This window comes from Blennius ocellaris, assembly GCF_963422515.1.
Source record: "Blennius ocellaris genome assembly, chromosome: 4".
NCBI classification, from domain to species: Eukaryota; Metazoa; Chordata; class Actinopteri; order Blenniiformes; family Blenniidae; genus Blennius; species Blennius ocellaris.
The window spans coordinates 9,301,831-9,326,048 of NC_137653.1; the positions used below are offsets into that span (position 1 = coordinate 9,301,831).

Sequence of the window (24,218 nt, forward strand, 5' to 3'; positions counted from 1 at the left end):
TCACAAACCCTTAATGAACCTTGAGAGTAGAACCTCTACTCTGTGGTCCTTGGGAAAATGACTTTAAAAACACAGTTTTAACCTCTAGTAAACATGAGTCTGTTGTAAATAAATTGTGCAGTGTCAATGTTGTGGCTGCTTTAATGTCAATGTTTTGTTTTATTTTATTAACAAATCAAACAGCTTTAAACCATCTGTAGGGTTTGAGGGCAATTTTCAGTCAAAGCTTCAAACTTGTTTTCATTAAAAGCAGCAATTGGCCATCAACAGCCCACCCAGAAGAATGCTTTCTAAAATTGGGTGTTGGAGCCTCGTTGCTATTTCACCTGCTGTGAAGCAGATGCAACGCCGACTGCCACACACACACAGCTGAAGGGCTGCCAGATCACTTGCAGATGCACCAGAGCCTGGCAAATGTGGACTGCTTCATCAGCTTGTTTCAACGACTCACGCATGTCCTTAATGTCTACTCCGCACAATTAAGTGGACTTCTGCTGAGTCACCAGGACTGTGTACTACTTTCCCATCGCATGAAGCAGTCATCAACACAAAGGCAAAAAGGGTGTGACCTTAGATCCCACTGGCTGAAATAGAAGCTTCTGACAAACAAACATCACATACAGATTTTATTTTTGGCGGTTTTAGTATTACACAATAATTATAATCTGTACATTATTTCGACTAAATTTGAAGAACTGTACTCAATGTTTTCAATGATTGTAATAAACTAATGTTCAAAATGATGTATTAGAGCACAAGAGAACAAAGTCACTGTTTATCTTTATCCAAAGTGTCGTGACATCAGGGCTTTTTGGGTATCTACCTGGCTAAAGTTAAGTAAATTATGATATGACGCGATGCAATCTTACTGTGGATATGACCAGAGATATTCATAGATCAGCGATCCTGGTCCTGGAGAGCCATAGTCCTGCATGTTTTCTATGTATTCCTGCTCTGACACACCTAAAACTGATAGCATGCCACACATAATCATGTAAGCCAGTGACTGTACGGGACCAGGTGTTCCCACCTTTGTCATCTACTATGTTGTCAAGTCATTTGTTGCCCACTGGACCGATACTTTTAGAAAGAGGTGCAGAATAGTTGTCCTGGAGGGATAAATTCTTTCATGTATCTCAATGACCTGCAAGGCTTTCCCTCACCCTGCACATCTGAATCGAATAGACGTGTCATCCTCACCTGATGAGCAGAGAGGTGTTACAGAGGCTTGTAGTCCTGGAGCAGGATTTAGTACTTTGCTATAAGGGTCACCATACTCTAGAATACAACCTGTGCCATTTATCTTTGATAGCACTTTCAGGGTCATGGTGCAATAGAACCAATACCAGCTGTCAATCCCACAGTGGACAAGGACAGGGCACGCGATGGATAAAGCTCATCATAAGGTCCATCATAGGACAAGCAGACAAACACACAATTACACATCTACAAATATAATTTACAGAGGCTAATGAGCCTCTATAACTCAAAATACCCAGAGAAATATCATGCAAAAACAGTTTTCAAACCCACAGCATTTTTGCTCTGAGAAGGAATTGCAATACACCATCAAGAAATGCTTTGTAATTAAGTAAATTGAGGGATGAAATTCTCTAAAAACCTCTATGATACCTTTTTCACATACTGAGGCCCATGATATTGTAGTACTGCGTGTTATTTACAAAGAGAAAGAGCAAAAAACAAAACAATTCTGATATAGCGAACACATGGAGATACAGAATTAAGATTTTTAAAGTTATTGATCATTTTGTATGCTTTTTTGCATGCTATTTCACCAGATACGAGAATGTTTATATTTTCCTCTCCAGATCATGTTCCAGGAGGTAGAGATACATCTATTTGTGTGTGTGTGTGTGTGTGTGTGTGTGTGTGTGTGTGTGTGTATGATGAGGCTTATTTCCTCTGTTAACATCACACACAGTGTAAACATGTTTTCTGTCAGCAGAGTTCAAGCTGAAGGCGCTTTGTGAATTTCATGCCTGACATGAGCTCTCTCTTCACTGGAAACAGCTAGTATCCCGCGGCCCGGGGAAAAGCAATATTGATTTTATTTTCTTCATGACAGAACATCTGCACATGTGATCGCAGTGAGTTTAAAGTCTTTTGAGCGCATACGCAAATGAGATCCGCGATCTGAGGCCGGATGCTTCAATGATCCCGAATTAAATAAATAAATAAATAAATAAGTGAATGGATTAAAAAAAAACCCCAACTTAATTATGTGTGACTCGGGCGCGCGGTGTTGATTAATGGACGAACTCCACGAGACGCGCTTTGAACTTTTGAGTGCTCGCGTGTCAACACGGTTTAATCGTATCACCCTCAATTAACTTTACTTCTTACTATAAACCTCTTTGGGAGGAGGAGGAGGAGGCGGAGGAAGAGGGAGCGAGGGAGGGAGTGAAGAAGAGGGGGAGCCGAGTGCCTGCATGCCCCCTACCCCCGGCAGCCCTCCACCCTCCTTTACAGGACTGCCAGCCCGTCGAGAGTTATTCCAGGAATGCGTTGAACATGGCCGCCGCGATGAAGGCGCAGAAGACGGGACTGCTGGAACTCCGGGTGACCGTGGACCGCTGGGTCCGGGTGCTGGCGACACTCACCGAGGACACGCTGACGGTGAACCCCGGCGAGGGCGCCGAGGAGCCCGCTAAGCCCAACCCGACTCCCGCCGGCGCTCTGAACGGAGACCCCCCGAACCTCAGCGCGTCCCCGGTCCCGGAAACCATCACCAACGTGAAGCGCACCGTGCGAGTCACCAAGCAAGATGTTGGCGGACTCGGGATTAGTATCAAAGGTAAGAGAGCGAAAGGGAGAGAGGGTTGGGGGGGGGGGGGAAGAACAACTTAAATATCATCTCGCTCTACAAACATGGAGTTGCTGTCTCGTTCTTAGAGCAAGTTTCGACTCTGGAGTTTGTGGCGAAAAACAGCAGCAGTCAAACTTTCAAACTCACCGTTATAACGGCGAAAAGTCGCGTCGCGATGCAAACTTTGACACGTTTCGGCGAAGGCGAACGCCTCGTTCCTGTTTACGGCTCAATAAATTCGAGTTTAAAAAAAAAAAAAAATGACAGCTGTTATTACGTCAAGCTGTGGCTCCTCTCAACGGGGAACCATTTCAGCGGCCCAGAGTCACAGGAGACGGTCATTAGTCCTGCACAGCGAACAGGTGTGGCCTCAAACACGCAAATAACTTTATATATATATAAAAAAAAAAAACACTCAAACACACTGGAGTTTGTGCTTCCTATGTTGAGGTGCAAATTGTTTCCACAAGTTATCTAGTATGTTACATAATCACCCAAAACTTGTTTTTCCTCACAATATCCACACCCAGTTGTAAATAGACAGAAACCTATGATTATTTACACTTTTTTTTGCTGCTATAATACTTTACATTGATCTCTATAATCTCTCTCTATTCCTACACGTTGAGCATAAATGTTATCTCACTGTAATCTTTCCACATTTTCTTTCCTGATTGTGTTTTTTGCCTTTGAATAATCAAAGAGAAGCAGCTCAAATACATGTCGTGTCCCACAAAGGGCACCCCTTTGCTGCCCCTATAACCCCTCCATGGGAAAATGTGGCGACCCCTCTGTATCTTACAAGTCAGGCTTACATACCTGCCTGGTGTCCTGCAGCAACTGATAAAACCCGCTTCCGTGTCCCGTTTCCACGACCTGCAGCATCAGGATACTATCTCAGCAGCAATCTCAGTGTGAAGAAAAAAAATCTGGGGAGGCTGAGCGCTGGGAAGGTACAATTGTTTGTGCGGTTGGAGAAATATGTTGATTTGATGTCTCGGAGGTAGTCAAAGAAAAAAAAGGTCAAGTTTATAGCGTTGTTGAACTCGCATGGATCAGGAAGATTTGTTTGTCTCTTTCTGCAAAACTGGTTCGCTTGTTGCTTTTTGTTGCAGTTCGTGTCTTTATTTGGCAATCCCAATTTGGATGTATTGGTCACTTCAATACTTTGTTGTTCTCCTTAAAGAAGCCCCACCATACAGCAGCCAAATGTTTCAGCTGTAGTTCTGCTAACTTTTCTCAGCTGCTCTTTTGGACCAACTCAACACACCATCTTGTGGTGCAAACTTGTATTGCAAGACTGAATGCGTTCCAGCAAGTTGGAAAACTTTCTGACTTTGAAACCAGCGTGACATCAGACTTGTCTTTATAATGACTTCATGGCTGTTATTCTGTCTGAATCTTGAGTATTACTTGTGGATAAATTAAATGTAAATAATATATGGCATGTCGCACCTTTTTAACTGGACTTGAGCGTTATAATCCCAAAGTTCAGATTTTCCTCCATGGTGATGTTTGCACTAACACAACAAACATGAAGCCTGCAAAGGAGGCGATAAATAATGGATCCACATGCTGATATGTATGTTCAGGATGTGTTTGAACTTGTATCCGTGAGGTAAAGCCTCCTTCTCCTCCTCCTCCTTCTCCTGCAGGTTTGTATTCACAGGTAGTCACTTTTCCTCTGGCTGTCGTGCAGGTCGATTTGATGGATAATTGTAAACCCTCACCCTTGTCACGTCACATAGACGGCTTGTCATTTTAGCTGCTGGTGACATGTTAATTTTAGTTCCCCCCCACCACTTCCGCCGACAACAAAACAAAGCCGTGTCCTAATGACATAAATGCAATGTCCATCTCTGTAGAAATGGGTGGTTTTGAAAATCAGACAGCATGTTATTAAAACAAAATCATAGCTGGCAGCCCGTCGGCTCGGCAGTGTTGTGATGCTGGTCGTTCATAGGCAGAGAGGAACCTCGTGACACGGCAAAGTAATGACAACGGCACTGGGGTTAAGATCGCAGATTTGAACAAACAGGACACGGAAGAAGAAAATATAGATAAAAGGTCAATTTTTGTGAACAGAAGACTAAAAAGTGTTGCTGAAAGAGGCACGCAGTAAATGAAAGAACAGTGCAGAACTTGGTGAGGACGAGCCGACACCACATTGGGAACAGCTGAGAGGAAGAGCCTACTGCAGTCAGTTGTCATTGGCCAAAGATGAAAGCTATGTGGCTGGGAGTGGAGTACTCCGCCGGTGTTAATTTTAGGGAGCCCACCCCAGCTCGCCGAAGAGCTTTGAGGCAACCTTTACTCGCATGTCTAAATTTAAGAGGGGAGGCGAGGGAGCTAGACTCCAGGTCTCTCGACGGGCCCACTGGTCGAAGTGAGAGGGAGCATGCTTCTGCAGACGTGCACTTTTACCCGAACCACTTAGGAACTTGTTCACCGCAGTAACATTAACAGAGCTTTACAGAGATAAATGAATGACTTGTCACGGAAAAACACATGCTGAAATAATTTGTTACACTTGTAATTCACTCTTGTGATGCTTGTTAAGACGTGACATTTAAGTAACTTAACTATGATGCAGATGCGAAGGTAAAGTATAAATATATGTATCTGGTTATGTATGCATGTCCACACCATGAGTAGATAAATACATGCAAATGAACATATGCAAATGACCTGTAATGCATATTTTGAAAGTGTCATCTATTTCCAGTTGTCTGCTTATTAGGGCTGTTTGCAGCTCAGCAGATCAAGTTTGATGAGGCAAAATGCTGATGATGCTGAATTATTTGAAAGCAGCATTATCGCCGCGAACACGTTTGCACAAAATTGCCTAATTAGGCACACGTCGGTGTACTGTTACCTTTCATTTACCTGCCTCAACCCCAAGCCCTATCACTGCCCACCCACCTGTCAGCGGAGCGACACGCCGCCAGCTGAAAAGTCCCGATTTGTGTTTGACGTGAAAAGCTAAAGTGGGTCTGGTAGGAATGGGAAGTCTGTGTAGGAGTGATCGGCACTTTGATTACTGATTTCACTTCAATATAGCACAGGTGTTCAGATGTCACATCAATAAGGGGTATTTTGGAGTGAAACTCAAAAGTCAGACAAGAGGGGGAGCCGTAGAAATAAAGTCTGGAACGTGGAAAAGTGGGGAAAATGTCGATTCTCATTGTTGCAGATAATCACCATCTTTGGCTATTCTAAAGGCAGATAGAACTGTTTGTCAACATATACACACGTATCCGTCGTTCATCTACTGTGGTGTTTTATCCAACTGAAGCCAGTCCCAATCCCAGCAAGTACGGGCGGATCACATCATCCTTAGGAAGTTTACAGTCACTAGTTGAATTCAAATGCATGTTTGACAGTGGGAGGAGTGCCCATAAATGACCTTCGACCCACTTAAAGAACTTGCAAACCCCACACAGAGAAGCCCCCAAATGAGGCAGCAGTTCGAATCACTAAATGACTGTGCAGCCCTATTATGGACTTCTAATGACTTCATGTATTTTTCTCCTTTTGTTGCAGATTTGAGTCATATGCCGTACGTTGAATATTTTTCCTTTAAAATGAATCAAACATACAAAGTACAAAGGAAAATTGAACTGTTGTGAAAAGTGTGCATTGAGGAAGGCTTTTATTGCAGGAAATAAGCCAAGCCTGTGTCAGCTGCCATGAAGCTTAATGGTTATTGATCATATCTGGACAAGGCTAGTAATTCTTCAGGTGTTTAGTTAGTTTTTAATTCAGTTCAGTTAACAGTTGATTGAAAGCGAAGGTGCACCCTGGACAGTTCACCACATCCATCACATTCACACCTACGAGCAAGGAAGAGTGACCAACAATCAACTTCAAACACGTGCTTTTGAACTATGGGAGTAAACCACAGGGAGAACATGCACAGAAAAGCCCACAAACCCCGGATTTAAACCAGAGACTTTGGAGTGTGTCTTTGCTTTATTTTCCAGCTGCAGTTACTTTTCATTGGATCACAATTTCCAAAGTTTTAATATTTAACAAACGTCAGGCACTGATTCAGTTACATATTGAAGATTGGTTGCACAATCTAACCAATCCTCGATAAATGTTAATGCCTTGTGCTCAAGGTTTTAAATTCTCATATAGCTGGTTCAGTTAAGTCGTCTGTTTATGTGATGGCATTAGGACTGTGTTGTTCTTATGCGGTAAACAGAGATTACACAGCAGTGTAACTCAGGACAGTTATTGTAGCGCAAGCTGGGGACAAAGGTAGCATCAAAGTTAAGCAACTTGTGACTCGATGGTATTCGGCTCTAATATTCAAACCAGCAGGGAATGCTTGGGTGAGTGGACAGTTCGATTGTCACCAGACGGTTGAAACTGACATTTAAAGCCTCATATTGATAGTTTCCTGTTAAAAAGTGACAGCTTTTTCTTAGTTTGAGTTGCTGTCATCTTAACCCTCATAATGTTTTGTTTTTTTTCCAAGCTGTCACTTTGGCAATATGATGCGATATGTTAAGTTTGTGCTTAATTTACCTCACAGCGGTTTATACAAGCACCCTGGTACATGTTGTTCCTGTTACTGTGTCACCTCCATTTAGTCTGCTTTTTTCACAGATCGCTTGATACTTACTCATCAACCGAGCTGTCCTGTGTTTTAAAATTATGGGATTTTTTTTTTTTTTTTTTTTTTTTTAGCACAGTACAGTATTTTAAGCATAAACAAATGTTACTGGAGCAGCTAATTTGTAGTTTAAGAGAGTGTTACTTACTACAAACCGATGCATCCACAAGTGATAAAGTTCAAGTTGAATAGTCAAAACTATATATCTGGACTTAACTTTTTAACTATACTATGAAGGGCTCATGCACCCTGTAAGATTTGGAATTGTATTCATATAAAAGCTCATAAAATTGATATTAAGTTGGTGACAAAGTGGCATTTGTTTGGCTTCAGCATGCAAACTTGTCATTCAACAAGTGTTTGAGTGGGAATTGGTAGAGGTTTTCTCGTAGTTGAAGCTTTAACTCATGCTACAACTTTTGCTAATCAATCTAATAATATTTCTATTTACCTTCACATTAGGATTCTTGTGAAATCCTGATTTGGGACCTCAGTAACTCGAGGAAGGGGGGACTGGGTCATTTCTGATACTCAGTCGTGCAGCAAATGGTCATCTGTGGTGGTCAAGCAGGTGATAAATCCCTGTTTCTAAAAGTCATGCTTCATAAAACTCTCTGAAACTATGTGTGATTGAATAGCATAGCACCAGAGTGCCAGTTAAGCCTTGATAGTGTGGAGTACAAGACTGTAGCCTCCAAAGATGGAGACATGAGTTAAATCCAAAGAGATCACTCAGTAAAAACACCCTGTGGAAGATGTATTTAATGTTAATTAAATGTAATCCTCTTTTAGATAATTTCTCTCTCGCCTGAAGGCTGGAGTCCAACTGCCAGCTGATATTAACAGTGATATTTCTCATGAAGGGTGAAAGCCCACAGCAAGAGGCAGATCCATCAGCTTACTCACTGACCTTCATTTAACGAGAGAGAGAGAGAAAGCGACACAAACGCTCTGTGTTTGTCCTTATATGCTCTTTTAATGGCAGTTCAGGAGATTGGAGTTGATTTAGAGCTTACATTTGAAGAAGAGATCTTCGGCCGGGAGTTAAAAAAAAAAAAAAAAGAAAGCGTGGGATGCGGTTTTGTGTTTACAGTTCGAGCTACTAACTGTCCACTTTTTCTTTTTTTTTAGTGGAGTGACTCACACACTCTCAACGTACTGATGTGGAGTCGCAGTAAAAGTAATGGCAATTCTCACCCAGCGCTGCATTTACACAGAATTTAAATCTGCTTGTAAAACGGCACTGCTGGAACATACAGTTGTAACTGTTATGGCTGTTGCAAGCAGGAATTAGCACTCATTCTAAGCTCATTTGTGGACATCATTAGTGGTGAAATGTTTCGTGTTACGGCAGCGCCGTTGGGGAGGGACTACCTGTAGGCACGTTCTGAACTCTTTGACACAACAAGCTGATAAAGACGTCAACAAGGTTAACACGATACCGTTTCTTTTGTGTTCGCAGGTGGCAAAGAAAATAAGATGCCGATCCTCATTTCCAAAATCTTCAAGGGGCTGGCTGCTGACCAGACTGAGGCACTTTACGTTGGCGATGCTATATTGTCCGTCAATGGCTATGACTTGAGGGAGGCCACACACGATGAAGCCGTGCAGGCGCTGAAAAAAACGGGCAAAGAGGTCATCCTTGAAGGTAAGATGTCTTCCAGATCACACCATAATCTTTTCTACGTGTGTGCAATCCAACCTTTTCTTTCTATTAAGCAAAATGTCGGGAATGACTCAGAGGCACCTTTGCAAAGCATGTTTTATTGTGTGTGTCGCATGGTTAAAAACACAGCTTTGTGTGCATTTCTCAGCAATATCATCCCGAGAGCAGGTGAGGACGGAAATACTCGTTCTGCATGGTGTAGTGAAATCACCTTCACTGTCTGCGCTCCATTGCTTCCAATGGACACATAGACGGAAAAATGATGGGAACATTTGATACGTTGATTTATTTTGATGCATCTCTCAGCCCCTGTTTGATTTTTTTTTTTCTTCTCGGAGGCGATGTGTGATGAACTGAGAGAGACAGTCCATTAAGTCCGAACTTTGATCAGACCTCCTTAGAAACATCCAAATAATGAGTTGAACTGAAACTGCAAGAAAAGAAGAAACCAAAGACTCGAAATTCAAGAATATTGTGGACCTACACCTCTCAGCATCTCAGCATGTTAATGAGCGCTCTTCCAAAACATCAAACATCTTTTGACACCGATGGGAAGTTGAGTTCATGTCGGGACATGGAGCTTTTAGAGAATCTGGAGTAAGACCCAGCGTGCATGCAAAGGTGTTTAAATGGAGTCAGCAGGTGTTTTTTTTTTTTATCTTTATTTTCTGCTCTCACTCATTCCAACTGCCAGATCAAATTGTTCAGAATCTGACCGTTCTTTTCTGTCTAATTTCGACAAATGAGTCATTTAGCGGGTGTGATCACGCCTGGATGGGTGTGTGTGAGTCTACCAGCAGGTGTGAAACAACAAGGTGAAACTCGGGTTTGGATCTGTAATTGGGTTCAGAGATGAAAAGGATTAAAACGGTTCCTCTTGCTAAAAGATTGCCCTAAACCAATTTGTCGACCCCACATAGATGCGCGGCGTCTGCAGCCGGAGAATTGAGTTCAACTGCCTGTTAAAGTAGCTCTGTGGTTTCGTGCTGCGGATAAGATTTGTTCCGTCACTGGATAGAGGAATCTGTCATGATTTAATCTGCGACCGGAGCCTATTGTGTCTACAAAAGATCGTCTTTGTTTACCGGCAAATATATAAACTGCAGTGGATGTTATGTCTTCCAGTCTCTATTGCCACCTGTATTCTCACTTTTGCAAGTATTTTAACTTGACCTATCATGCTCTGTATGCACCCTCCCACAGTGCATGGTATTTTTTCAGGTGGCTCAGGGGGTGTAGTACTGCTCTGGCTTCACCGTGAGAGGACATGGATTGGTTTCTGAGGCTTTTGTATGTGAAGTCTGCATGTTTGGGAACGTGTGTAAGCCGTTGTCTCTCTTCTTTCAGGCGTGTGATGGACATGCGCTTCGTCCAAGGTCCATACTGAGTATCTCTCATTGTTAGCTGGGATTTTCTCTCATTAGCTTTCTTGGCAACTACTTTCTCTGCTGACTGAATGAAAATTTCAATTTCGATTGGGCAACTGGGATTCTTATATTGCAGTCACATCCCGAAACTCTTTCCTTCAAAGGCAAGTGAAGTGTATCTTGCAAAGTCACTTTTGTGATGAGCATCGGGGATCTTCCGGGGATCACAGTGTCTTCGCGTGAATTAAATCAAATATGCTATTTAGCCCTGATAGCCACATTAGCTGTCTTTTCATGGAATTCTTGACTTGATTGTTGCACGTTAGCCCAGTCGAGTGACTAAGTACCAGTGTTTCTTTGATTTCTTCTACATGAGAACATACTGCCAAGCTAGGTTTGTGACAGAAAGTCTCACCAACTTTCCAGTTTTTTGTTTTTTTTTACCATTTGAAAAGTTCAATCTATGAGAGAAGTACTGCAAAGTGGGATTTGCTGTCTGACAGATTTGTCACCCCAACTAGTGGCGAGTGGCTATATGATAGTTAAGTAGCCTTGTAAATGAAGAAAACAACTGCTTTAACCAACTAGTATATTTGGTATTGATTAGAAAATAACCAAAGTCGAAAATCTACATGATGACATAGAAGTTAATGTTCTTGTGGGTTTGAATGCAAAGACTTTTGTTAGAGAGTTAAACACACTAAATGAAATTTCAGAAAATAAATGACTCAATTAAATGTATTCTATTATTCCTTTTAAAACACATAATAATCAGACATTTTTTGATTCTCATCTAGTTCATCACATCAAACCAACAGAACAAATTTTAGTGTCGTTCTTGGCTTTCAGCACCCATACAGAGCCACAGAAGTCGACTCTGTTGTTTTGTTTTTATTATGTTTTCTCTCAACTGACAAATTCTATTTGTGTCATAGCATGTGTTTTATAAAATATACCCACTGAATGTAAACAGGCTATTTTCACTGGTGTGAGTCAAACTCCCTTGAAGTCATAGATGCTGTCGAATTGTGTGAAAACCTCAGAACTCCACAGAAAAAAACTTCTTCAAGACTTAAAAAACAGTTTTTGTTGTTATCTTTTTCCAAGCCTAAAATGTAACTTTAAATACTTTAGGTACGCAGTATGAAGATGAAGAGTTTCCTGTTTTCCTTGTCACAGCATTTTTACGGCGTAACTCACACCGTGGGCCGGCGTCAGTAACTTCAGTTAGCAGATACGTCTGGAGAGCTGCAGCCAGGGGAAATCATTACGAATCCACCCCCCCCCCCCCTCTTAGTTGTCCACAGTCAGGCAGAAAAGTGTTGATATCAGACGGCTCAACCAGCTCTGCTCTGTGATCCGTCATGTCAGGAATCATTTCATGGGTTTCCTCTCCCCCCTCGAGGTCCTGATAGAGGAGTGAGGAGACGAAAGAGGCTCGGAGGCTCACTGACAGGAGAGTGCCGAGTCTGTGTTTGTCTGTATTTGTGTGTGTGTGTGTGTGTGTGTGTGTGTGTGTGTGTGTGTGTGTGTGTGTGTGTGTGTGTGTGTGTGTGTGTGTGTGTGTGTGTGTGTGTGTGTGTGTGTGTGTGTGTGTGTGTGTGTGTGTGTGTGTGTGTGTGTGTGTGCACTTTTTAAAAAAAATATCCTTTTTTTTGATGTTCTGAGATGAGATCCCTGTGTTTGTGTGTGTCTGCCTGACCTGGGGACAGCATGGCTGCAAGATGCACATCTGCTGTGTGAAAGGCTCTCCAGTATTTTTAGGGAATAGTAGAAATAACCAAATGAGAGTTTTAAGTCGACATTTCCAGCTGCAGCTTTTTAAGATTCCAGTTTGATTTTGAGGGCTGTTTGCACATCCTAAAATAATAAATAAATAAAAAAATTCTTGTAAATACACATGACATGAAGTTCAAGCACATTTATTTTGGTTCTGGCATTTTGTCAAGATTCTCAGAAACAAACGCCTCCTTGGAACCACTACAGTGTTAAAGGTCAGGGTAGCGGCCTTTCTTACATGTGCACAGCAAACAACAGCCGCCACTGCTGTGCTCACGGCAGTTTTCTTCGCGCTGTGAAATTCGTAACAGAAATGGCCTTGAGTGAGATCAAAGAAAAAACTGCCTCTATCACATTCAAATATCAAGAATATGTGAACAGTCATACTTGCAATGGTCAGATAAGCACTTTCACAATGTTTAAATAAGACGTGTCAGAAGCCTTGTTGGCGTTCTGTGCTTGTGGGAAGCTTTCTTCTTTTTTCAATTCTTACCCTTTTTAAATCAAGTGAATCTATAGTTTGCATTAAACCGATTTCTGCCTATTCAGATGAACAATGTTTTCATTGTCGCAGTGACACACAAGGTATTTATGCCGAGTTCAGCCTCTTAACTTAATCAAGGTGAAGAGTATTTTCAGAGAGTGTAGCGACTAAAAGATTGTCCTCGCCAGTGTTTGCACATGTGATTAAAAATAGGAAACACCCCACTGAAATAATGTATGACTGCTGTTTGATCAATATTTTCAGAAGAACACTTAAAATCGAAAAGACATTTTCAGGAGGAAACTGTACTTAATGTGCATCCTACCATCCTGCCAGTTGGAGCTGCTGTTGATGTAGAAGAGACCCCCCCCCCCCCCCAGTGGGAGGCCAGCGGTTCATCTTTCAATCCCAAAGTCGGTGGTTCGATTCTCCCATCCCGCCATGTCCATGTGTCACAGTATCGTTGAGTGGCTCACACACCACTGAATCCCAAGTTGCACCCAGTGGTGTGTGAGCACTTTGCATCATCGGCCTTCAACCACTGGTGTTTCAAAGAATGTGTGTGTGTGACTGATCGGCTGAACACATTATATAAATAACTTCATTTTTGAATTTCACCTCATGAAAGTGCATCATTATTTCTATTCAATGCAAAGTTTGGAGTCATCGGGCCTGTGATGAAATCGGTCAATTATTTGTCGCATTTTAAAACAATCATTTAAAGTAACACACAGACACAAACTGAAAACTAAGTCAGTGTATAGTTTGTTATTTCATAGGCCTTGAAGAAAAACAAAAAAATATTAAACTTATGTGGCACAGCTGGAAATACTGTTTCCATTGTTCAGTTTATTGATTATCAATAAATGATCTGGTTTGAGGAGGCCACACTGGGCACGGTGCACGTGTGTGTAAAACCTCAAGCTGTAGATACAAAGCCGTGCATAGTCAATCTGTTTGAAAAGAAACTTTATCCTTCACCTGATGGAATAATCTGTGTATGTGTGTGTATGAGAGAGAGCGAGAGAGAGAGAGAGAGAGAGAGAGGCGACGGGAGGGTCAGATAAATATAACACACCAGATGAAACCATAAAAGCACAGCTGCCTTCATTTCCTCCGAGCGACATTTATAGCCTGATTGTGTGTCTTTGTACGTGTGTCTGTGTGACGATATTCATTTTGCACATGCTTGCATGTATTTTGTGTTTTTTGCTGCATCACATATAGGGGATGTCCCTATATGTGCAGAGAAAAATAAGCAATAAGAAACTTTTTTTTTTTCACAGTGACCGATGTGACTAAAACGGTAAGATTGTATTAGTGTTGTAAAATGCAACCACAGTGGAAACAATTAGACGTTACGTAAAGTCTACGAATGTGCACAAAGGGCTCACATTGAAGCGAGAACGGTCATATTTGACAGCTAAATGGGTGTCAATATATATTACGGGTCTCCAACTCGCCCGCTGTGTTTCTACCCTATTTTAATTCGGAGTCTCGCTGCAAACACATCCATCACTTCAACCAGCTCTCCCGCCAAGACCGGGCACATTCCACTACATTATGTACACACATGGTCTCTGCACAGAGCTTTTAAAGGGTGTGTGCTTGTGTGAAAGAAAGGGTGGGGGGGTAGGGATAGTTCAATGGCAGGGCTGTTCCCTGGGCAACCGATGTCTGCAACAGAAGTGCTCACACAAAGAAAGCGTACAGCAACACGGTATACATACATAAGGCTCGCATGAAAATGTACAGGCACGCTTTGTTAAACAGAGAGGAAGGGGAATAAATAGGCTGCAGAGGACAGGTCAGGACACTGAGGTAATGGGGGAATGTGGAAGTCAGTCTGAGAGAGAGTGAGAGAGAGAGAGAGAGAGAGAGAGATCCCCTTGTGTGTATATATCTGAGTGTTGTGTTTGTATCCCAGGAGTCACAGTGGTACGCCATGTTTTGTTGTGCAGGACAAGAATGTAGCACCTCCTCAGCTGCAGTGATGGACATCAGCGAATGCAACAAATGGCAAACTCTTGAAAACAATGTGGAAAGATCACAAAAGTCATCTTGAACTTTCCTTAAAAGTGTTCCATTCCTGAACCTTACACCACGTGCTCTCATCATTGTTTTAGTGAACACTGTCGAACCTCAAGGCCGAGCCGGTGGTATTCATGCCGAATGGAATACTGCAGTCGGGCAAACACGAAATAAAAGAAAGGAACATGTAAAATACATTTTGCATTAGTGTTTGTGGCATTTTGTGCTACTGATGAACGATTGGACCGTCCATCTACCTTTATGAATGAACAGTTTTAGTCCCTTTTCATATCAGGTTTTCAAGTGAAAACGGTACATTTTCAAAACGGTTCCCAGAGTGCATACTTTTATAAAATGCCCTCCTCACCGTCACTTTGCAAATTGCACTGAAACATGCACCTTACAGTTGGAGTCTATAAAGTTTATGCAGACAGATTCCAGTGTGCTGGACACGCTTTTTAATTTAACAGAGTGTACATTTATATTTCCTGGATCAGTGGAGACACATTTAAATAATATAACAGGATATTCAAGGTTGTCAGTGTTTCCAGGTGTACTGCAAACATTCTCAAAATGTTGTCATCTGTGCAGCCAACAGAAATGGAAAACCCTACGATTTTCAGCAGGAAGTGATGGAATCAATGCCTTAGCCTTGGCCAGAGGAAGAAATGTTGACATTCTATACTTATGCTAATTAGGAATTCATTAACAATTAATGGGGGGGTTATATGTGGAGTTTACATATTCTCCTTCTGCATGAGTGGATTTTGTCAACTTTTAACTTTTGTACTTCCTTTTTCAGTCCAAAAGCAAGAATTTGTCATTCACTGGTATCTTTAACTTGTACACCGGTGTGGATGTGAGTGTGTGTGACGGTCAATGATGACCTGGCTGTACCCTGCCTTCACCCACAGTCAGGTGGGGTCGGCTCCAGTCCCCTGGATAGATGATTAACTTTCTGAAAACTTGATAGGAGATTATTGTGGAAAAGGATTCGGCCACAGTGAGACAGTATACAGTGCTGCTCTATTTTATAAACTTTAATAACTGAAAAATCCCCCAGTGAGGGACCCTTCACACTTGGCACCAGAAAAGAGAGAAAGCTGCCATTAAAAAGTGCATTTAGCTCATGTTGCTATTAAAAAGTTTGTTGTTCGCGATCCATGCAGTTAGGATTTTGTTTGTTGTTGGCATTAACTTGGTGTCGGCCTGCCTGTATTTCTGCAGAGTTCACTCAGATATCCAACGGGACACGGTTTCCTGTGTGCTTTGTTGTATATGTGATGAGTGATGGACAGAAGAAAAGAGAGAGAGAGAGAGAGAATTGTGTTTTCTACCAAGAATTTTCTGGACACTGCTGTTTCTTTCTGTCCTGTCCTTTTCATTAAAGTAGCTGTGCTTCGATTCAGTGCACAGCCACATGGATTACGTAGGCTTATTTGTGGAAGCTCTGTGGAGATTTCACTTGTCCAAGCTTCTCGCTGGGATGGTATATGTTCCAAACGTGTTGTTGTCTGTGTCCAGTCGCCTGGTTTCTGTCATCCTGCCAATTTTAGTGCCTTCAGGACAGTGTGTGAAAGCATGAACTATTAGTTGAATTTTCACTTTGTTCTGGGCGACTATTGATGATTTTAACTGTTAAAAAAAAACAAAAAAATAAAAGCAATGTTTCTGGTCATTTTCTCAAACTTCCTAATTAATCTGTTTAAAAAAAATATACTTATTTTAAATTTGTAATGAGCTTTAAGTCGCCTGTAACATTATTCCAGTTTACATGACTGTTAAGCAATCAGCCGACTAATCAGACCGTATCCCTTTTAAAAACATTAAACCTGCTGACATGAGTCATTTTAGATTGAAAGATTAATATGAAGTGAATCTCTTCATTGATTTCCCAGATTGTAATTAATATTTAATTACTAACAATTACAGTCAGTTGCAGCACATCTAGCGAAGATGCATGCAAGCACATGAACACGAGCTTGAGCACAAAATACATGCAAACTTAGTGCAGTAATGATCAAATGATTATTAATTATTATAATGTAATGACTCGCAAATGATTATTAACAATTGTATTGCTTAATTTCAGCATTTGCTCGAGCCAGCCATTCGTCAAATCAGGAAACAAAATAATACTGGTGCTTCGCCGCAATTTGTTATACATACTATTTCTATATTCTATACAGTGTTTGCAGATTGAATCGCTCATTCTTTTTAATTGCCTGCGTCATACTTGGCATGTCGGGCTATTTTTAAATTTCATTTGCTGAGAAATGATATGGGTTTATGGACAGATGCAAGCAGTTAATCGGGAAGGTTTAAGCTGCCGTAAATGTCAGGTCCCATTTATTGTATCTTTAATGGTAAGCCAATGCTTTACTAGACAGTGCACGTTCTCCTTCTCTTCATTTTTCTTTAGCCACATCAGTCACACATGTGCCAAGATCTGTTGAGCCACGTGTTCTCACACAGTTCAGATTGCATAAAGACACACGACTCCATTCGCAGCTTCTTTCCTTAAGAAGGAAGGTTTTATTTATATATATATATATATATATATATATATATATATATATATATATATATATATAAAAACCTTCCTTGTTTGGAGAGAGCCAGAACATCTGGTAGGAACAAGCAGGTTTGTTTCAGGAGTTCGTCAGGTGAGATGAGGTTTCAAAAGGTTTGTTTGTGATCAGAGTTCGCTAAAAGACGCCTTGTCAGCATTATGGAAAAAGAACTGACCTCATATGTACACTATTTGTATTTGACACGCACGCAGCCAACTCCTACCTCTCTAAATCAGATTATTTGATTGAACAAAGCTGCTTTACATATTTAACAATTGTCTTTTATTTTAGAGACATTAATGTCCCTAATGTTTCTATTTTGTACGAGTGGCTCTCCCTCATTCCCATTAAACTTTATTCGCCTGGTGAAAAAGTTTGGTCAACACCATTCACCATTCAGACCGTGTGTGTTGTGAACCACATGCTACTCTCCTGCAGTTCCTGCATGTACAGAAATCGATAAATTCCACAATCGGCACTGCTTTGCAAACAACAAGGTCTCTGCTGGGCAGACTGAGTGTATTTGCGCTGTACTTCATGTAAGTTGTACACTGACCTTCAGCAGCAGCATGCTGTTAAACCGCGTCGACCAACTCTAGCTTTGGTTCTAAAGGAAGACCATGGGCACTGATCATAATAATAAACATATAATTCCCAGACTACTAATGAGAGATGATGGCTGTTTGGTAGGCCTAAGAGTGCAGACTCGTAGTTTGAGTTACATTCTGCTTTGAGAGCTAGAAATCCTATTTCTTATCCACAAATCAAGCTATTGGCGAACTTGTATAACTGTAACCCCCCCCCCCCCCCTCCCCCCAGAAGGAGATACATACTTTATAGTCTTTTTGAGCAAGACCAGCAGAGATATAGACCCCAGCATTATCTTCCTGTGCTGATTCAAGAATAGCTAAGTGAGTGATTTATGGAATAAAATGACTTTGGGGAGAAGAGCGCCTCACTGGGACTCTGTGATGCTGCCGGCACAGACTGAGTGCACTTCTCATACTTTGTGTGACGTTCTCTCTGTAGTTCGACTTCTACAGCTGAAGCCTTCTCAGCAGCACGATCTGCTCACATGTAAGAATCATGTGAAAATGGACCGCTCATGTATGCAAGAAGCTGCTCACAGCTCTTCCAACCTGTCCTGTTGACCCAGAGGGTGGTACATGCCTTTTTTTTTTTTTTGTACCGCTTCAGAAACAGTCAGTGGAGTGAGTGTGAATTGAGAAAATCACAGTTTCCAGGTGCAATTTCTCAGGTGGTTAGGATTTGGGTTGAGCCGGATCTCTCCTGTCAGAGACGTGATAGTCTTTTGTTTCCGAGTATTAACTAATCTGTTCATCAAGGCTCGGTGTGTGCAAGTGTTTCTCCCAGTAGTCTTTTTGCTTCTTAATCTTACACTGCAGGTTTTTGGTGGATTTGTTTTTTGCCTTGCTCAAATCTGGCAACATTTTTGACAGAATGTTGTACAAAAATGGAGTTAGGCTTAGATGCTTTCAAACCTGCTGTTTTTAATTTGGTCCTGCTGCGTTCTGATACAGATTGTGGCTGGAGTGTTGAATGCAACTGGCTCATGTTTGAGCTGGAAAGGCTGCTGCAGTCCGATGAGCCACAGCCATTACCTGTCCAGTCATTTGTTGGTATTAACGTCTGATGAGCGCATCTTCCTGAACCGTGTTAATGTCAGTATTCCATGCCTACAATGCATGACTACTATTTCTCAAGCCTTAACTGCACTTCATTGTAAAATTCAACCTGTTGCGTTTAGTGAACTGCAACCAGAGCCATGACAAAAAACAAGCTGACTTCCATTGTTAACTTTAAGCAACTCTCCTGACATGCAGCTCTAGTTTTGTGCTTTGTTTTTTTTTTTTTGTTTTTTTTACTTTAACCGCCACCTAATGAAACATGTATGCAAAACGTGTTTATTTAACAGTGTTGCATATCTGTTGCAGAAGAAACTTTCTCATAACTAGGAGACCAAATTAGAGTCCTGCATCAGACATGCTTTTTTTTCTTTTTCTCCTCTTTTTTCTTTTTTCTTAATATGGTCTGTCTGTCAAATTTAATTGCAAGTTGCAGTGTGCATCTACATGTGGAAATATTCCAGTGTTAAGTCAAATGTGGATGATTTATTGATGAGCCATTGCACAATTAGTACTCGCATGTAGCAAACAAGACCATGTGATCAGATTCACAACGAGATTTGTTTTGGGGTTTTTTTCCCCCTCTTCTGGGTGATCAAATATTTTTTTTAAAACATGTCTGTAAAAGTCCAGACACATTAACTCAATCAGGATAGATTCTGAGGCTTCATGCCTGATTGGAACAGCCTTTTTTTTTACCTCCGCTTCATTACTGCCTCCCCTTATGGAGCTGCACCAATGTCATGCATGTACTTTATAACCCAATTAAACTTTCTCGCTTTTATCTTTTTGATGGATTAATTATTACCTTGTTGGTTTTTTTTTTACTCTTAAAGCCGGATTAAGATGTTCACCCTCCCTGCAGTCTCTAACTCCCACTTATATATGCCTTCAATGCTCAGTTCACTTTCTTCTGTTCTGCAAGTGACGTCTATAATGGCAAAGAGATAAAAGCATCCTTCTGATACTGGATCTACGATTATCTCGACATGAAAGTCTTTGTGAAGCTTTTTTGCTTCAATGGCAGTGAACTGCAAATTAATTCATCCGGTTCAGTTGACTGTTGTTTGTGTTCCAGGTAATTCGCTCTGTGAAGGAACATCACACTGAGAAATGCAACCTTTCTTTTATTGTCGTTTTCTTTTATGTGAGATGAATTAATGAAGTTAAGTTTGAAGATTATTAGTCTGTTGTTGAGTGGAAAGTATGTAAATAAAAACATTAAAAAAAAAAAAAAAACACCAACAAGTGGCCAGTTTAGTATAGATGTTCAGCATATATGTTTAACTTGATGTTTAGTATGGAGAGTGAAAAATAAACCTTTTAAAAGAGTGTATTGCCATGGGTGAAAACACTATTAGAATACGTGGCCTTATATTTCTACTTTACTCTGACCTAGAAAAGGTGGCGATGCATTTTTTTAATGTTTATTTTATTTTTTTACCTGCAGTACTCTTTATTCCCTGTTGAAAAGCTTTTAATTTAACTTTCTTATATACAGCCCAAATCTGGGCCAAGTTGTACTTGAGTCGTTTGTTTTAGTGCCTTTCAGGTGTGGGTCTTCCCAGGACACAGAAAGGTGTGTGCCTTTATTGACAATGTATCTTGGCAGTTCCCGAGAAATGAATCCCACCCATCTGGTGCCCCACTTCTTCACAGACTCACAAAAGGAGAAAGTGGAAACATTTTGACTTTGTTGTCGAGGACTCATTGTGTTCCCTTCTAACAAAAGCGAGTTGGATAAATCTGCTGTGGTGGAACTTGTGTTGAATACGACAGCGTCGTGCCAGGATCGGCGTGTGATCCTCGTTCTTTTTGTTCTTGCTGGTGTTTGTAGTAAAGTTGAACGGCAGTGTTAGTTCTGAAATATAAATGCTTTTAAATATATGAATGTAAAATAAGGACTATAAAATACAAGCTGTGTCTTTGTTCTTTATGACGCTTCAAAATTTCTGCCACCATGTATTACGCTCTTACAAATAATTATGGCCTTATAGACTGCTCATATTATAATACATTGTTAATAATAAATACACTTTCATTCTGAGGGATGACATTTCAGTGCATTCAGATCATAAAACAACTATTCTATCCTCTGCACTCACACGAAATATTTAGCTCTTGATTTGTAAATTGTTAATTCAATTTTTTTATTTGAGGAAGCTCCAGCATTACATCAAGCTGCTCCTTTCACCTCACTCGGTACTTGGGAAGCAGATCTCAAGGCTGAAAATGGAAAAGTTAACGTGTGGAAGAAGTAGATGGTGTATATAAATACAAAGTCCTTAAAAATCCACAGCTCTGTCTTCACCACACTCTTAACACATATTTTCCCATTTAGGTGAAAACTGATCCTCTCATGTAAGACGATGGTAGCTCTGAGGCTAAACCCTTTAGCATTCAAGTCCTGTGTGTTTTGCGGTTTTCATTTGCTGGCGAAAAGCAAGCTTAAAACTGTCGATTCACTGCCAGACCTCTTGTAGCACACTTCATGCGCGCTGATTTCTGGCTCGTCTGTATACTCTCACAGCCTCCTGCTCGCTCTCTCGTGCACCTGAGAGGTAAATTGGCACCCGACAGGAGCCAACTTTCTTTTTCTGCTCCTGATTGGAAGTCGCGAACCCCATTGCCAAAAAACAGTTCACTGTAACAATGTAGCCCCTTTATATATTTTCCTTTTTGATAATTCAATTTCACATAATTAATGTTGACTATGCAAGTGCCAGTAGCAATGGACTGTAGCAGAGGGGAAACATCTGGTGCTAGGGCTCCTTTTGAGACTGGGATTTGAACCCTGGAACATTTGGGGCTGCAAAATATATTGCAAATGTATTGTCGTCGTGATTTCAACATTCGCAATATGAATATTGAAGAAAAAAACTCAACAACTCTCTGTAGTCACTTATTAAGAAACACTTTGGAAACGGCCGATAAGATGCATTGACAACAGTGTTTGAAATCAATGAATGTAATCGGAGCGATCTGTCCACACCGGTCAAATTCTGCTGCAAGTCTGGGTTCCGTCGCCGGCCTCTGTGTGTTCCTATACTGTGAAATCGCTAACGCCGCAGACACAAAGCTTCGTTCCATTTTTCCTTCAGAGCCACTGGCCCGTGAGGACATTCTGCTTGCACCCGGCGACGAATGGATTAACCCGAAAAATAACATGGCTGTATTAAATCACAGATCACCCCCCCCTGTCCCTTTGTGGCCTCAAGATTGCTGTAATAGCCCCCTTTGAACCCCTCTGCCCTGTTCCTGGGCCCCTGATAAATTGGCAGACCGGCTTCAGGCAGTGTTCTCACACGACCCGCAGTTCCCTGGTTTGCACTAATGCTCACTTTGTGCTTACCGCAGCCTTTTCTACCCTTTGACCAAAACACGCAAACAAAACACACATGTCCTGCACTCAGTGGTGCAGTCTATAGTGATTTATAACTGAGAATTCACTGACATTATATAAAATGAATAATATTATCAAAACAGTAGCACAGGTACTGTTATTCCCATTGTTTACAATAAACTGCGAGGTTATGGCATTCTTTTAGGGGGTCACGTCCAGTTGTTGACCGGTTTAGAGCTGCTGCGTTTAGGTTTCAATTGAACTTTATTCACATTGCACCAGAGTTTGTGTACAAAGGTTGCTTTGCTCGACTTTTCAAAAGGACTTGATCTGCAGATGGCAGAATTCACACTTCCACAAATGACACAGCCAGGGCTCATTTTACCTGGACCACATGTGAATACCGGGTGAGATCCCACAGATACGTCTCACAACATTGTGTTACATGTTAATAAAACTAGGTACAAGAGAACTCGTGACTGATATTGTCTATGTTCTTTGTGATGTGTCTGTTGCACTATTACTTGGCAGTAACTTTACTTTTAAATCACACAGCTTTTTGAAATTGAAGAGCTGATGTTGTCGTCCTTACTTTTAAATCAATACAAATCAACTGCAAACCGGGTCCAAATCTTGTGCAATGTGTCAGTGCATCGTATCACACTGGGAAAATATATGCTACCCCATAAATGGATCATTGAGTTTCTTCACATTTCAGGCAGCAAACAGGAAAGAAAAAAAAAAAAGCTTGGGAAGTAATGTCTGCAGCAATACTTTCCTTTCACTTTGTTTTTGTCCTCTGCCAGGTCTTGTTTAAGGTTCTTTCACTTTCACTTTATTAAATTAGGATAATTAACTCTCCTGACACACTTTGCCCAGTAATCAAATCTATGCCTTGGCAGTATGTGAATTAGTTTAAAAGTCTTGTTCACTCCGCTCCACTCTCTCTCTCTCTTGCCCGCTCTTTTTACCACACCTAACACCCTCACGCCTGGCACGTGTCCATGGTTTTAATGAGATGGACTTTAGGAACGATGAACCTTTCTAAATCATACCGAGCAGAAGAAATCTTCTCTGGCTGGCTGACTGCTGCCAGTAAGAGACTCGCATTAATCAGTGAGATTCTGGGAACGGTAAGCTGGCATTCAATAGTTGCACACGAGTTTACAGATCACCAAAGAAGCATTGCTATGCACTTTTTTTTTTTTTTTTGCAAATTTGCACATTTTTGTCGAAATGGGCACATCGACTTGGAAGAAATTGTCAGCTTTGGTCAACTAAAGAGGAAACTTTATATTTGTAACTCTTGCTTTGTAAATTCTTTGAGTTCCACTCAACCTGTATCTCCTACCACAGGGTCCACAACCCCATTTTGAGGACGCTAGAGGAAACGGATCATTCCTGGGGCTTTTCTTTCTCTCTATTAATGATGTTTCCCGCCTCTGTTGACTCGACAAAAATCTTTAACGAATAATAGCCAACTAGTCAAACAAATTGCTTAAATCATTTGCAAAGATTCATGTTAACATACAGCAATTATCCCAGTTTTGCACTGCAAAGTTTGTAATTATGTTGATTATCCTGTGTGATTGCCTCTTTAAGAGGCAAGGCACAGAGATTACTGTCCAAGTTGCACGTTTTTAAAGATTTTTATAAAGTAACTACCGGGTAGTCCTGCACTCAATCAACAGACTGATGTTAACGATTCAGTAAATCTTTACTGCAAAGCACATCAAAAACCTGCGTAAACTTCTGGAACAGTGTGCTGTGACTTTTGTTAATTGGCAAACCATTTTTTACAAAAATCGCGACAAACTGTGAAAAATGCTCCAGTCAGAGCGGATGGGATTGTGTTGGAAGAGCTTAAAATGAACGTGACAT

The 24,218-nt window shown here is 41.1% G+C and overlaps 1 protein-coding gene across 1 annotated transcript in view; it reads left to right on the forward strand.

The window, feature by feature from the left end:
• Window positions 1-2,470: 2,470 nt before the first annotated feature.
• The window catches only part of snta1 (syntrophin, alpha 1), a 35,858-nt gene continuing 14,110 nt past the window's right edge, over window positions 2,471-24,218 (forward strand). The window contains exons 1-2 of the mRNA XM_080494604.1: window positions 2,471-2,815; window positions 8,911-9,096. Of these exons, the coding sequence (XP_080350730.1) occupies window positions 2,533-2,815; window positions 8,911-9,096 (469 nt within the window). The 5' untranslated portion in view covers window positions 2,471-2,532. The remainder of the gene's footprint in view (window positions 2,816-8,910; window positions 9,097-24,218) is intronic.